This window comes from Suricata suricatta, chromosome 2 (assembly GCF_006229205.1).
Source record: "Suricata suricatta isolate VVHF042 chromosome 2, meerkat_22Aug2017_6uvM2_HiC, whole genome shotgun sequence".
Lineage (NCBI taxonomy): Eukaryota > Metazoa > Chordata > Mammalia > Carnivora > Herpestidae > Suricata > Suricata suricatta.
Genome location: NC_043701.1, coordinates 135,217,349 through 135,233,448, shown reverse-complemented (window position 1 = coordinate 135,233,448; position 16,100 = coordinate 135,217,349). Strand labels below are relative to the sequence as shown.

Sequence of the window (16,100 nt, the reverse complement as noted above, 5' to 3'; positions counted from 1 at the left end):
TACTAATAAAAATGCCAATAAAATTTTTCAGGCCCAAGATATATTTAATATTATTGCAAAAATAGAACATGTATCTTTGCAAAGATTCTGTGAAAAAATTGTGTTACAGGGGTGCTGGGTGGCTCCGTCGGTTGAGCGTCTGACTTTGGCTCAGGTCATGATCTCATGGTTTGTGGGTTCGAGCCCCGCGTTGGGCTCTGTGCTGACAGCATAGAGCGAGGAGCCTGCTTCCAATTCTGTGTCTCCCTCTCTCTCTGCCCCTTCCCTGCTCATGCTCTGTCTCTCAAAAAATAAATAAATGTTTAAAAAAGATTAAATTGTTTAAATTGTGTTCCCAGGGCCACAGAGTGGTTCAGTCAGTTGGGTAGCCGACTTTGGCTTAGGTCGTGATATCGTGCTTTGTGGGTTCCATCCCTATGTCAGGCTCTGTGCTGACAGCTCAGTGCCTGGAGCCTGCTTTGTTCTACATCTCCCTATCTCTCTGCCCCTCCCCTGCTCACATTCCATCTCTCTCAAAACTAAATAAACATTAAAAATTTTTTAATTGTGTTCCCAAAGTATACCTGTTCAACGTTGCTATAAAAGAATAGAGAGCCTGCCCATGATGCCAACCTGAGTGGGGTATACTATATACTCATATATACTATATACTCATAATACTGAGTTATGACTCAGTATTACACTACCAATCATTTCTCCCCAGGAGGAATTATAAAAAGAACCAGATACCCCAGAAGCATGAGCCTGGAGTAGGAAGGTTGGCAAAGCTTCTCTGTCTGCCTCCCAGACATTAGTCAGAGTCTGGATCTGCTTGGCTACACCAAAAAAAAAAAAAAAAAAAAAAGAAGAAGAAGAAAGGGAAAGAGAGAGAGAAGAAAAGAAAAGAAAGGAAAAGCATAGACATAGGGCATTCAGAACCCTATGTTAGTGTTAACATAACTAACATCTTAGTATTTTGTAATACTGGTTGGCATAAAATAAAGATATGGCATAAGCATTGAATTTTGTTCTGTACAACTCTTGCTGTCTAAACATTCTTGCCTGATTGTTTATTTAAAAAGAATATTTAGGATTACATTAGAAAAGGGAGTTATTTCTAATTTTGGCAAGTCCCTAAAATTCAGGGGCTAAATAAACAAGGAATGGACAATTGCAATGGTCACTGAAAGTGGAGGAGAAAATAAAATGACAATACTGGGTACCAGACCAATAATATCTGGATTCCTAAAGTTGAGGCCTGGGAATTATCATATATATATATATATAATTTCATTATGCAATTGTCTAATCCTATATGCTGCCTGTTATTTTTAAAAAATACATTCCATTCAGCGCTTGCAGTGGGATATGGATCTCCATTCTGATTAACACATAAATTCATACAGCAAGGGGGCACTCTTCTGGGGAGCTTGTTAAATTGTGGGACAAGCCCAGCCATTTCTCACCATGAAACTGAAGCCCATGCTGCTGCAGCCACTTGGAAATGAGCTTGGGAGGAAAGCACTTGTGATTAGTTCATGAACCTACTAGGGAAGGCATAGTCCCTGAAAGTGTATGTATTAGATCTAGTACTCTGAGTCCTGAGTAAATGGCTCATGCAGGAGAACTGGGGAAAAGAGAGGGCAGAAGTTTTGACTATAATTAGCTGTGGGAGTAATACAGCGGCGGGAGGGAAGGGAGTAAGGCCGGCAACTATTTTAAGCACAGCTCCGATTGACAGGACACGTGTGCTGGACTGTACTGATCCCAGGGCCAAGTTGCCTGCCTGTGGTGTGTGGTGTGGGGGGGAAGGCCTGGGGCAGCAAGCGCAGGACAGCCATACAGACAGGCCGGACGGGGTACCAGCGCCTCAACTTCTCTCCCTGGGACACTGTCCAAACTCCGAGGGCCATAGGCCAAGCTGAGCGATGGGTGCTGAGGAGGTGCTGGTCACATTGTCAGGGGGAGCCCCCTGGGGCTTCCGACTTCAGGGGGGGGCCGAGCAGAGGAAACCTTTACAGGTGTCCAAGGTAAGGGAGAGCCCCTATTATTGAGGTTTCAGGGGAAGGGGAACCCAGGGGAATATGGGAAGAGGGAAGTGGGAGAAGTGGGAAGCTGTGAAGAAGAGTGGGGGTGGACAGGTGGGCAGGTGGGCAGGGAAGCATGCTCGTCTGGTGGGAGGAGTAGTGTCTGAGCACAAGCTTCTTGGGAGGGGGAGGCTATTAGAAGAGAATTCCTGGTTTCTGGGCACAGAAAAAAAGAAAGGTACTGAGTCACCATTGTACCACAGGCCCTATTCTGGCCATCTAGTCTTTGTTCTCCTAAATCTGTGCCTCTACTCCAAATTCCAGGAATATAGGGACGGTTCTAATTTTTCTTTAAATTGATATGTGATGAGCTGAGGCTGCCTTACCCAGCCCAGCCCAGCCCAACCCAGGCCAGACCAGCCCTTCCCTATCCTGCCCTCCCCTCCCCTGCCTTGCACAGGCCCTCACTATCCCCTCTTTCCCTTCACTAGACCCTTTCTCTCACTATGTAAGACTTTTTAGGTGCCAGGAGGGTTGCGGCATGATCTGGTCTGTCAGATGAAGCTGTTATCTGTTTGGTTTCACTTCACAGGCTTACTTTTCTCAACTATAAAATGTGGGTAATAACAGTACCTACTTAATTGTAAGGATTAAATGCAACAACACACGTGGAGTGCTTGGCACCATACCTAACATTTAGTAAGCACTCAATAAATGATAGCCATTATTACTATTATTATTACTTTCACATAGGTACACGTGTGTGCACACATAGCACACATAGATACAACCACAATCTCCCAGAATCTGCTAGACTCCCTCCAATCTGGAACCCTGTTCTAAAATCTTGACCATGTAGGTAATTGCCCTGGAGATTCCAAGGCCTAGAAGAGAACTACTGGCTAGTAAAGATATCGCCCTTAGAGGGAAATCTTTAGGTGATACAACTGCCATTCCCAGTACCACCCCTCTGTAGTTTGCTCCAAGCCTCTTTGATGGAGTAATATGATGTATTATTCCCTCCAATCTGCCCCCTCTTCCCTCAACTGTAGCTCCATGCCCCTCCCCACCATTTCTTATCCTGCAAAATATATCCCCTCCATGCATAGGTCCTTCCTGTCCTGATTCCTTTCATTCTATTCCCACCTGGAGCCCTATCTCATCTGCAATCTTTTCTCCCAACACCTTCTCAGATCCGAAGACGGAGCCAGGCTGGCAGAGCAGGACTCCGAGAGAGGGACCAGCTTTTGGCCATCAATGGGGTCTCCTGTACCAGCCTCTCTCATGCCAGTGCCATGAGCCTCATTGATGCCTCAGGGAATGAGCTTGTCCTCACTGTGCGGCGGTATGGACCCCTCTCATCTCAGCCCACCCTCATTCCCCTAGTCCGGGGTTCCCTATGCTCTATGTCTCACTGCCCTGGCTTCAGCTACTACTAAGTACCCACTTCTCGTAAGTCTGGGCTGGAGTATAGATGTTTGTATATGCCTCCCAGAGGGCTTCAGTGCATCTGCAATTAAGAGATGGGGGTGTCAAACACTCAAAGGGATTTGAGTGTGTGGGCCTACTTCAACCCCTTGCCTGTGTCCTCGTCATCACATCTCCTGCTGAGCCCCTGTCCACTTGCAGCCCTTCAAGCACATTTGCCTCCCAGTTTGTCTTCAGATCCCCACTCTTCCCAGCCCATTCATTCAACCTATATGCCAGTCCTTTCCTACCTTCTCCCATCCCCTCTAGATCTCTCTAGCTGTCAGTCATCCAGCCCACTTCTTAAATACTGTCCTCTTTTCCACCCAGGGTAGAGGATGAGGGACCTCTGCGGTCTCTATCCCCTGGTGAGCTTCAAGTGTTGTCACCCTTATCTCCACTGAGTCCTGAGCCCCCTGGCGCTCCAGTTCCCCAGCCTCTTCAACCTGGGAGCCTCCTCTCACCCCCTGACAGTGAGGCTTACTACGGAGAGACAGACAGTGATGCTGATGGACCTGCCACCCAGGAGAAACCCCGCCGACCCCGCCGCAGAGGCCCCACCAGGCCCTCCCCTCCAGGAGCCCTACCTGATGAGGTCTACCTATCTGACAGCCCTGCAGAGCCAGCGCCTGCCGTAGCTGGCCCTCCTAGTCAGGGTGACAGCCGCGTGAGCTCCCCATCTTGGGAAGATGGGGCAACCCTTCAACCACCCCCAGCTGAGGCCCTGCTGTTGCCGCATGGCCCCCTCAGGCCTGGCCCTCATCTCATCCCTATGGTGGGGCCTGTTCCCCACCCAGTGGCGGAAGACCTCACTACCACCTACGCCCAGAAGGCCAAGCAAGCCAGTGAGTGCCTGAACCCTTTTTCCCTAGCCAGAATCCTTCAATATGAGCCCTAAATCTATCCCTCCATAACCATATTTTATGCTTCTTTTGGATATAGCCTTGGGGACAAGTGGAGAAGAGTGATGAGTAAGAGGGGAAAATAATCATTCTCCCAGTCCCCATTATTTTTACTGTTCAAACAAAACAAAAGGTGCAGGTGGTTCAACCCAACCCAGGAACAAAGTAGGGAAGCTGGAAAGGAACATGAAATCAACAAAGAGTTGCTTCTTATTGTTGCTATGATTTTGCTAAGTGTCAGACAGGGCGAGGGCAGAGTGAAGACATGATGCAGGGGAGTATCTGGAAGCAGGGCAGGAGCTTTTCAGTGTTAACTGCAGGCATGGTATCAGAGCCACTTTTGACATTTGTAAATTAACTTAGGATTCCTGGGGACTGGGAGACTATGGGATAGTCATGAGATCCCTAGGAAGGGGCAGAGGGAGGGATCTTCACTCCTTATCTCAGGCAAGAATGTGAGCCTGGGCAGAAAAAGCCAGTTCTACTTATCTCAAGCTCTTTGCTATTTTTAATGTGTGCTACAGAACAAGGTCTAAGGGTGAGCTTTCTCCCTGTCCTGTGCCTCCACCCTAGAGACCTTCCTTGTCACCTTGAAAATCTAGGATTACCCCTCTAGTTCTCATCTCTCATTCCTTACCTCTACTGTTCAGATTCCTGGTCCATACAATTCTGTGTGTCTAAGTGTGGAACAGAGGCTAAAGACATTGATAAAATAGAGACTGACATCCCTAAGAATGTCCAGTATCCCACAAAGAAATTCCAGATGCATGCCCAGGATCCCAGGCTTATCCCCAATTCTCATTTTAGCACCCCTCCCCTCCTATCATGCTAGGTTAGACTGCAGTTAGTGGCTCAGGATATTTTTAGCCAAGCAGACCTCATTGTCCAGTGGGGTGGGGTTGGGGGAAGGGTAGGCAGGTGTCCATGTCCATCACACCGGGGCTTGTGGGGCAGCAAAGAGAAGGGAGGGGGCCAGGCTCCAAAAATAGCACAGTGAGCTCATTCAGCTGTCAGCTCTGGGGACAAGACAAAGGGGCTTTAAAAGGCATGGGGGGTGGCTCAAGCTGGTCCTGCTCCAGCCAACACTGCATTTCTCGGCATGGAGGACTTTGAGCCCATCAGCCAAGAGCCCTTCAGCCAAGCCAGCTACAACAAAGCCCCAGACCCAACTCCTGAGCTCCAGGACCCATTCTATGCAGGTACTACCCTTCCATAGTCAAGAGAGTAATGGGATCTAGAATGGAGGGGAAAACATCAACAGTTAGGAAGGGACATCTTTGGGAAAGGTCTTGTTCCCTTATTCCTTCCTCCTTTTTGACTTTTTTCTTCTTTTCTCAGGAGAGTTTCATTGCCCCTTTCTCAGAATGGGCTGATGCTATGACCACATGTCATAGGGGTTTGTGACCACATGAGCTTTAGAAAACTCATGGGTAGGGAATGTGTGTGAGAGAAACTGTGAGTAATCTATAGATAAATGAAGGGAGCCCCTGGGAGAATCTATGTGTGAACAAGAAAATGTCTGTATACATGTGTAGCTGGGGTCAAGAAGGCTTTAATAGTAATAGTTACTCACATGGGCCTTAGGGCTGCCATTAAATGCTAAATTTACCTACACTATCTCACTTAGTCCTCACAGCAATCCTATGAGATAGCCATTATCATGCTCATTTACAGATGAGGAAATTGAACTTCAATGAAGTGAAGTAACTCTCCCAAGAACCAAAAACCTGAACTCAGACTCCAGTACCTATCTCTCATGCACAGTGCTATTCTGTGGTATAAACGTTGGGATGGGTGGAATGAAATTCCTAATTAGAAAGGAGCTTGGTATCTTGAGTGGAAAGTGGATGGAATTTCAAGAATTTTTCAGGAGGAACTGAGGATCATGGATCAGAGTGTATCTGTCTCCAAGGCAGGGTCGAAGCAGCAGGGCATCCTATCCCACTTCCTGGCTCCACCTCCTGGGCCCCATGGGGCATGGGAAGCCCTGCCCAGGTTCCCCTGAGTACATAGTCCTTGTGTGTCTGCCTCTTAGTGATTGCCTGAGCTCTCTACCTAGAAGGCTGACCCTCAAAGAAGCCCACCCCACTCCCACCACAGCTGGGGGGGGGGCTATATTTAGCTGGTGACCTTGAGGTATCCTAAAGATTTGGAGGGTTGCCTTGGTGAGCAGCACTCTGGCTTTTCCTGCATTTCGGATCTGAGGCTATCCCTGGCTGTGAGTAGCAGGGGTATGAGGCACAGAGGAGTGCCGTGGTGGTTGGAAGGCCAATATCAGCTCTAAAATTTTGTCTAAACTATTAGTAACAGGGTCTCTGCAGGGGGTGCTCTGGGAAGATGGAATATGCATGTGTGTGAATATATTTGAGTGACTATGCTTTTGTGTGGGTTCATATGCATTTACATATGTATATGTGAACTAGGGTGTATATAAACTGGAGTGTACATGAATGAGAGAGAACACATGAAAATATGACTATAGCTGGCCTTCGCTAGACCCACATTTTTGTTGAAATGTGTGGTGGTTATTTCTATGAATGTGTATGATGTAGACTACATAATGAAGGTGGAATTGTGAATGAAGATCCTTGTTCCTAAGGGTCCTTTGTCTACCATAGGGGTAGAGGTAAGAAGAAGAGATAAGTCCCTAAGTTTCTGAGAAGCCCCTATCATGGTCTCTGTAGGGGGAGGAGTCTTTTCTCATTTTGTCTCTCCTTGGGACCAGCCTCATCTCCCTGGCTGTCATGGGGAAGTGACTGTCCCCCACCGCCTAACCCCCAGCATTGCCAGCCAGAAACGGTGGGAGGCAGGGAAAGATTGTGTGTGGGATGGGTGAGAACACATCTCCAGGAAGACAGAAGCAGAGTAGAGGGGAGAGAGAATAGAAGGAGAGCTGTAGTCAAAGTGGTGTAAACGCTGCCTTCCCTTCAACTGTCCTTGGTTTCACCTTTCACCTACCACTCTGCCCCCCAAGTCAGAGGACTTTGCCATAGGCAAGAGATACTGTGAATCAGGCCAGTGAAAAGACAGTAGGTGGGAGGGCTGAGAAAACTGGCTGGGGTGTGGGGAACAGGACTAGAAGACCTTCACTGACCATTTTCCCTCCTGGTCTTCTCAGAACTGCAACGGGCAGAGAGCCTCCAAGAGAAGAGTGTGAAGGAGGCTAAGACCAAATGCCGGACGATCGCATCCCTTCTAACTGCAGCCCCCAACCCCCACTCCAAGGGGGTGCTTATGTTTAAGAAACGACGCCAGAGAGCCAAGAAGTACACCCTAGTGAGCTTTGGTGCTGCGGCGGGGACAGGTGCTGAGGAAGAAGACGGAGTCCCTCCAACGAGCGAGTCGGAGCTGGACGAAGAAGCCTTCTCCGACGCCCGCAGTCTCACCAACCAGTGCGACTGGGACAGCCCCTATCTGGACATGGAGCTGGCCAGGCCAGGCTCAGCCGCAGGAGAGAGCCAGGGCCGGGGGATGGGAGGGCAGCTGAGTGAGGCCTCAGGCAGAGGGGCCCAGCTCTTTGAACAGCAGCGCCAGCGCACAGCCTCCAGCACCCAGGAGCTGGCACGGGATGGTCCAGCAGCCATGCTCAACGGGCAGGGCCTGCGATCACCACCTCGGGCCCAGAGTGCTCCTCCGGAGGCGGCTATACTCGCATCCAGCCCTTCCCCTGCCCCTGTAGCCAGCCCCAGCCCCTTCCTCCCAGGCGGTGGAGCTCCAACCCCAGCTCCAAACATCTTTAACCGGTCAGCCAGGCCTTTTACTCCAGGCTTCCAAGGGCAGCGGCCAGGTACCACCTCGGTTATTTTTCGGCCCCTAGCCCCCAAGAGGGCGAATGAAAATCTGGGAGGTCTCACCCCCGTCGCACCGCCCTTCGTATCCTCTCAGGGGCCCACCCCTCTTCCCAGCCACGTGCCAGCCTCCGGTTCCCCCAGCGCTCCACGTTCCACAGGCCCCGTGACAGCTACAAGTTCCCTGTACATCCCAGCGCCCAATCGTCCCGTAACCCCAGGCGGAGCCTCAGAACCCTCCGCTCCCCCTAGTGCTGCTGCCATGACCTCCACAGCTTCTATCTTCCTATCGGGACCTCTGCGACCAGCGGCGCGCCCAGAGGCTCCCGCCCCAGGCTCCGGGGCGCCTGAGCCTCCCAGCGCTCGGGAGCAGCGCATCTCCGTGCCAGCTGCTCGCACTGGCATCCTCCAGGAGGCCCGGCGACGCGGGACCCGGAAGCAGATGTTCCGGTCGGGAAATGAGGAGACGAAGAACTCGCCCAACCCCGAGCTGTTATCGTTGGTGCAGAACCTGGATGAAAAACCCCGAGCCGGGGGAGCGGAATCTGGTCCTGAGGAAGATGCCCTGAGCCTCGGAGCTGAAGCCTGTAACTTCATGCAGCCACCGGGGGGCAGGAGTTACAAGGCTCTGTCTCACGTGACACCTAAAACCCCGCCTCCAATGGCTCCCAAGACTCCGCCCCTAATGACTCCTAAGACTCCACCCCCCGTGGCTCCTAAGCCCCCATCTCGTGGGTTCCTGGATGGGCTAGTGAATGGGTCAGCCCCTTCGGTTGGAATCCCTGAGCCTGCAAGGCTTCAGGGCAGGGGTGGGGAGCTGTTTGCCAAGCGGCAGAGCCGAGCAGACAGGTACGTGGTGGAAGCTGCACCTAGTCCTGGCTTTGGCCCTGGCCCTAGACCCAGAAGTCCTTCCCCTACACCCTCATTGCCCTCTTCCTGGAAATATTCACCCAACATCCGTGCCCCACCTCCTATTGCTTACAATCCACTGCTCTCACCCTTTTTCCCCCAGGGTGCTCGAACTCTCCCTAATAAGGCCCAATCCCAGGGTCCTCGGGCAACCCCTAAGCAGGGTATCAAGGCTCTGGATTTCATGCGGCACCAGCCCTACCAACTTAAAACTGCCATGTTCTGTTTTGATGAGGTTCCCCAGTCTCCTGGCCCCACTTCCCTGGGGCCCCCCAAAACTGCCCGAGTCCAGGAGATCCGCCGATTTTCCACTCCAGCACCCCAGCCCACTGCAGAACCCTTGGCCCCCACTGTTCTTGCCCCACGAGCAGCCACTACATTGGATGAGCCCATCTGGAGGTCAGAGCTGGCCTCAACCCCTGTCCTTAGCCCAGGCCCTCCTCCAGAGTCTCCCAGGGGTCTTGGGACTTCCCCTAGCTCCTGTGGCTTCCAGGTAGCCAGGCCTCGGTTCTCAGCCACCAGAACTGGATTGCAGGCTCATGTGTGGAGGCCAGGGACAGGCCACCACTGAGCAGGGTACAGCTCCCAGGACCAAGGAGAGGTGGAACATCCAGTTCCTAAAGTTGCTTCTCCAACCTATCCCATGCCCTCTCTCAGGCATGTGGAGGCTAAATTCCCTCCTGCCAGAGATAGTTTTGGAGTTGGTGTCCCATCCTCCTGGCTCCCAATCTCCCTGCTGCTTTCCAACCTACTATCTCTGCTTTGTTATCTGGGCTTCTCTTGGTCTCTGTAGCTCCTTTTGTGGATCTCTGTCTTTATCTCGGTCTCTTGACCCACACTCCTCCACTGGTCTCTCTTTCTCTACATTTGTGCTTTTCTGTGCGAGCCTCATTTTAACACTCAATAAGAAGCACATAGAGAAGTTATCAGTGAGACCTCAGGTAAGCTTACCATCATGCAGGCCTCAAAGGGACTGAATTGATCTCTGTACTAAATCGCTTTCTAGTCCTAACTCTCATTTTCCAAGCTTGACTGGCATATATCTAGGCATGTATGTGTAGGTTTGTGTATGTGCAAGTGTGTGTGAGCACGGATGTGTTCTTATGTGTTCTTATGAGGCAAGAGTAAGAGGAGAGGTCTAAATAGAGACCAAATCTGGGTCTTCTCCTTGTATTGATGAAAGAAGAGTCAGCCCCTCATGGATAGTGGGGAGAAAAATGGACTGGACTCAAAGATCGGTGTCTACAGCAGGGGTACAGCATCTTGTGAAACTCACAGATTATGAGAAGACTTGAAGGGCCTGAGCAGTTTGTAAGGGCTGAGTTATACCAGGTAGACCAGGAATAGAATTAAGAATTCTATTCATCAGGGAGTGCCTGGCTGCCTCAGTTGGAGGAGCAAGCGACTCTTGATCTCAGGGTCATGAGTTCAAGCCCCACATTAGATGTAGAGATTACTTAAATAAATAAATAAACTTGAAAAAAATGAATTCTATTTGTCAGGATTTCAGAGCAACTTAAGAGGCCCCTGCTAAGCTATAAGCATCTAGGAAGTGAAAAAGAAAGACAGAATTTCCTCTGAAAATGAAAAAGTCATTGGGTTTATTGCCTCATGCACCTAAGAAAGGATGGAGAAAAGAGCCATGGTGTGAGAAGTGAGGCAGAAACCAGGAGCAGAGTGGAATGATTGAGCCACAGGGAGGAGCATGGGGAGGGGGAGCGAGACAGTAGAGTTGGGTTTTAGGAAACTCACTGTGTACAAGAGGGGGATTGGAGAAAAATTTGAGAGAAGAATGCTTTTGTCAGAGTGAAGATGGATGATGGAAGGGGGATGTGAGAGTGTGTACTGAGTGTTGGAGGAATACGTGATGTCTGTGCTATTTCCTTTGAGTCTGGCTTTCTGCCTTCTACAGCTTGTCATGATGACCTGGGGAAGGGCAAGGAAATACCCAGAGCCAAAACCTCTTTTCAATCCTGTCCCATACTCCGAACCCTAGTTTTTGTTCCTTTCCAGCTTCTGGTCCTGATCTCTGACCCTAGATGGGTATGGACTTCCCTTTCACCATGACCACCACCAGTCAGTCACATTTGCTGCTTGAACTGGATTGATCGTTTCCTTTGCATATTGGGTGTGTCACAGTACTTTGGTTTGTGCACAAGAATAAACTTAAGCTCCAAATCTTTTGTTGCTGTCATCTCTTCTAGTTTTATTCCCAAATCCTAATTCTCTTCCATCTCCTCTAACTCGTTCCCCTGATCTCCTGATTCCTGATCTCTTTTTCCATTCCTTCCCTATTTTTCATCCTTTGCCCTTCCCCTCCCAGGTCTTTTGCTCTTCTTTAACCATTTCTGTCCCACTCCAATTTAGCTGCCTCCACCATTCCCCTTGGTTCCCTCTGCCTGCATTCTCCATTCAGATTCTCCCCTTTTCCATCTCCTGCTCCATATTTCCTAGTCAAGGCCTCAATTTCAGAAACAAGAGGAGTGGAAAGTCCTTCTGAGCTTTTGCCACCATTTCCTAGCTCTCTGGAGGAAGCAATGATGTTTCCATGGGCAAGCAATGGCTGAAGGTGAAGATGAGATGGGAGAAGGAAGAGAGGGTGGATCAGTGTGGACTGAGACTTCATACAGAAGAGAAGGCACTAGAAGTAGGCTAGAATTAAGGACTTCTGAGAATGAAAGTGCCATTACTCCAGCAGGGGGCATATTTGTGCAAATAACCAGGCCCAGGATCCTGATGCTCCCAAGTACAGTCTCAAGATTCTAAAGGAAGGGCCCAATGAGCATAGGTCGAATTTTGTCTTCATCCTCTTGGTAATTTTAGGTACTCAATCATAGCAGACAAAAATTTTTGGTTTTTTGTGTTTTTGTTTGTTTTTTTGTTTTTGAGAGTAGGCTGGTGGTGATGACAAAATCACAGTTTGACATTTATGTTTTTTCTTCTAATTGCTTCTTTGAGTTGAGAGGGCATGGAGAAGGAGGACAAAAGATGAGAGATCTGGAGGCTAAACTGGTCTGGGCATAGGCCAACTAGAGGGGAGTGGGGTAACCTTTCAGCCCCTGGCCTGAGCCTGAAAAGTTCAGGACAGGAGAAGGCAAGATCAGGAAGAGTGGAGAGCTCACAGAGTGACAGAAGCGGATTCCAGAAGCTACAAAGTCACTTTCTAATGTTTTTTATTTTTTTAGTTTTGACAGACAGAGAGAGACAGCGCAAGCAGGGGATGGTCAGAAAGAGGGAGACACAGAATCTGAAGCAGGCTCCAGGCTCTGAGCTAGCTGTCAGCACAGAGCCTGATGCGAGGCTCAAACCCACAAACTGTGAGATCATGACCTGAGCCGAAGCCAGACGCTCAACCGAGTGAGCCACCCAGGCACCCCCAAAGGCACTTTCTAAAGCAGCCACAATAGGATGGTGGTAGCTGCAACAGAGGTGCAGCAGCAGCTGGTTCCAGAATCTGAGCAGGAGGTGGAAGAGGATCTAGGATGTTCAAGCAGCTACTGAGGAAGGGACTTGGCAAATGACAGGATTCTTTTAAGGAAGCTCTCAAACTTGTATCCTTGCCCAAGGGCTCCTCAGGAACAGTATGAATGGGACAATCTAGATCCTATGGGGTGTGTGCTTCTTTTGAGGAAAATCCCAAGTGGAAATCCCAGAGAGTAAGGACCTGGCAGGTTAGAAGCCTACATATACATATTGGACATCAACATCTATCTTGCAAAACAGGCTGAACTGAGCACCCCAAAAGCAAATGGGATTGAAAAGGGAGAAATTGGTCAAGTCTTCCCTACATCATCTCTGACAGCATAGGAAGCACTGGATTTGGTTAATTTGTCCTTTGTCCTGCCAAGTTCTGGCTTTCCCAGAGGAAAGACCAACCCATCAAGGGACTTTTTTAAAAAATATAATTTATTGTCAAATTGGTTTCCATAGAACACCCAGTTCAAGGAATTTTTAAGAAGCAGTTCCATTGTGAACAAATTTCCTTGCTCCAAACATAGCCCCTTAAGCACCTCACTCCCAAAATGCATCCATATGTCCCTTCAGCTCCAGCCTGGGTTGTTTCTGAGTGGCTCTCCAGACAATTTCTCCAAGTTCTTGCTCTCCCACTTGGAATTCCTGTCCATCATTTTCTGCTTGCTTCCTCTTTCCCTCACAGCTTTCAATTTTTTCCTGAATGTTTTTTTGGATCTCAGACTCTAGATGCCAAGAAAAGAGAGTCTCTGGGCAGACTGATCCCTGGCTCAGACAGCTTAGTGGGAGAATCCCAAAGGCTTTTCCTCCCTTTCCTAAGCCTCTGGGCAAGGAGGGCGGGATCTTGGTTCCAGGGTCTCAGTACCCCCAGTGCCATTTGAGCTGCTTGTACTCATCATCTCTATTAATAACTACCCTCCCTCCCCCACTGCCAGTGCTGCCCCCACGCCTGCCCAGCTCAGGTTCCTCGGTCACAGCAGCTCAGTCCTCCAAAGCTGCTGGACCCCCAGGAGAGCTGACCACCACCTCTGCAGCCGGTAAGTTTCCAGCTCTATGGCCAGAGAGGCTGGAGCCCACTCTGTTGACTGCTGTGTCTATGTCTGCAAGAGTGACCCTTGATCCTGGGAGACTTGTCTCCCTCCCCTGTCTATGCTCTGCTCCCAGATGTCCAGTTCAGGGACAGTTCAGAGGTGGAAGGAGAGGGCCTTAGGAGGGTGGGGGAAATGGAGATGTTGGAGGAGACACTGGAGTAATAAGAAGGGGATCTGAGAGGCTGGGTGGGAAAAAATAACCTAGTTAGGGCTGAGAAAAGCATAGTGAATGCCAATCTGGCAGTTCCTGGGGTCTTGTCTCAGTATACCCCATTAAGTTAGTAGAACTGCAGATGTGTTGTGAAATAGGACTCAGCAGAAAGACAATGTTTTGCTGAGTGCCAACTTCTGTTAAGGAAGGGCTGGAGTCTGCATCTTTTCCCAGCTTGTACCCCTCTACTTCCAGATTCTATTATGTCCCGATCCCCCTTCAATTCCCCACGGCTATGAGATTGTTGAATTGACATACATCAAGGTTCAAATGCCCCTAGCCCCTCTCTCCACTCTAGCTCTGGAGCCTGGGGCGGGAGCTACTGAAAGGGAGCAAGGAACACTGCTATGCCCTCCCAGGCCACACTCCAATTAGCCCAATAGAGGAGCAACAACCTCTCCCTCCTATGGAGAATGTTTTTGGCCAAATCTCCTTGACTCTGGCAAAACATTTTTCTGTGCCACCCCACCTGCATCCCTGCTAAGGCTTGAGGAAGACTGAGGAGAGACCCAGAGTTGGGAATGACAGCCCCAATCTGAGATTTCCCATGAAAATAAAAGCTTGAAGTTATGCCAAGCCAATGAAACCTGGGTGCAGCGTCCAGCCTGTGTGCTGTTTATTTGTTTTATTCACTGCCCCTAACACATACTGTGTTCCTAATCCCTGCACCAGCTCTTTTTAAACAGTGAAAAGAGGTTTATAGAAGGTAGGGGCAGAGGGTGCATCTATACTTTCTGCCTCACCTCCAAGAAAGGAGCAGCCCTAGAACAATGGGTTTTTACCTTTCTTGGGGGAAATTTTATATATATATATCCTTAATCTGAAGTTTAAGAAGTACAACCTTACTATACTTTCCAGTCCCTGCTGTCCATCTTTCAACACCCCCTTCCCACCCTATTCAGGCTGAATCTGCCTCCACAATGCCACTCTCAGGAACCCCAGCCCCCAACAAGAAGAGGAAATCCAGCAAGCTGATCATGGAACTCACTGGAGGTATGGCATGTTTGCACCTACCTAGTGTAGGGACTTCTTGTTAAGAGCATCTCAGCCCCAAGAGTCCCAGAAAAATCATAAAGTTACATATGTCTTAATGTGAAGAGATACAAAGAGACAAGAGAAATTCTGGGTGGTGTGAGCAGGGAGACAGATGGAGAAAGGATTCAACACTGATCACTCACTCTTCCGCCCTTTTCACCTTGTAATCTGAGACAATAATATCCTTGCCATATCACCCAATGCAGGTCCAGGACAACAAGACTCACAGGTCAATGAGGTATGTTTGAGGAAAAAAAATATATATGATGGAGACTGGCACAGAGTAAAGTCTCAGTAAATCGTTAATTTCCTTACTTCCCCTCCCCTCTCCAGTGCTAGGGAGCCTCGGAAGCACATAAAATGGGAAAATATTTAGACTTTTTTTTTCCTGCGGGGTGGTAAGAGTATATGCCTGTGAAGAGCTCTCCCAATGCCCAAAGGCTGTCTGCAGCCTGCATTCACTGAGGGGAAGAGAAAGGAAAGAGTTAAGGCAGGAATCTGTATTTAGGTGTGATCAGCCCCACACAGTGTTGGCCTTTGGGCTTGCCCCCAGGCTACAGTTTCCCCAGTGGTCTCCATCTATGATGTTCCTGTAGTCCTTCTGCCCTGCACCCCATGCCTCTGTCCCTTCTGCCTTACTCACTTTCTCACTGAGATTTCCCACTGGTACGCCCACTGATTCCACTTTGCACCCCAGTTCCCATGCATCGTCTCTAACTCCAAACCCAGGAAATAAAAATTTCTCACAAACTAGATAGAACTTTATTAGACAGTATCTGCTTGCCTCTGGGGTCTCTGCAGGAGATGGCATCTGTATTCTGAGCCTAGAAAACCTTACTTTACCCTTCTTGTCTCTTCCTCCCCACCTCCCTGGAAGGTCAACAGGAGAGCTCAGGCCTGAACCTTGGCAAGAAGATCAGTGTCCCAAGGGACGTGATGTTGGAAGAGCTGTCACTGCTCACTAATAGGGGCTCTAAGATGTTCAAACTGCGGCAGATGCGGGTAGAGAAATTTATTTATGAGAACCACCCTGATGTCTTCTCTGACAGCTCAATGGTGAGTTTGGAACTTTACAACTCTCACGGCCTAGTGCCTCTTCTGACAGCTTCTTCGTAGGCCCCAAATCTCCAAATACCACCAACCTCCCCTCTTTGCAAATGTATAAGCTTATTAAATCTCCAGATATATTAAACCTCCAGGGTGAGTTACAGCCCACCTCT

The 16,100-nt window shown here is 49.3% G+C and overlaps 1 protein-coding gene across 3 annotated transcripts; it reads left to right on the top strand.

The window, feature by feature from the left end:
* The first annotated feature begins 1,764 nt into the window (after positions 1-1,764).
* On the top strand, positions 1,765-15,840 carry SYNPO2L (synaptopodin 2 like). Of its 3 annotated transcripts, XM_029931941.1 has the most exons (7): positions 1,765-2,009; positions 3,200-3,351; positions 3,804-4,318; positions 7,494-9,012; positions 13,479-13,580; positions 14,748-14,838; positions 15,758-15,840. In XM_029931941.1, the coding sequence occupies exons 1-6, from the start codon at positions 1,908-1,910 to the stop codon at positions 14,818-14,820; spliced, it is 2,463 nt and encodes an 820-aa protein (XP_029787801.1). In that variant the 5' UTR covers positions 1,765-1,907; the 3' UTR covers positions 14,821-14,838; positions 15,758-15,840. The 3 variants fall into 3 exon arrangements, with proteins under 3 accessions (XP_029787801.1, XP_029787800.1, XP_029787802.1); XM_029931940.1 differs by lacking the exons at positions 13,479-13,580; positions 14,748-14,838; positions 15,758-15,840 and having other exon boundaries at positions 7,494-11,255; XM_029931942.1 differs by lacking the exons at positions 1,765-2,009; positions 3,200-3,351; positions 3,804-4,318; ... (1 more) ...; positions 14,748-14,838; positions 15,758-15,840 and adding an exon at positions 5,462-5,574 and having other exon boundaries at positions 7,494-11,255.
* The last annotated feature ends 260 nt before the right edge of the window (positions 15,841-16,100 follow it).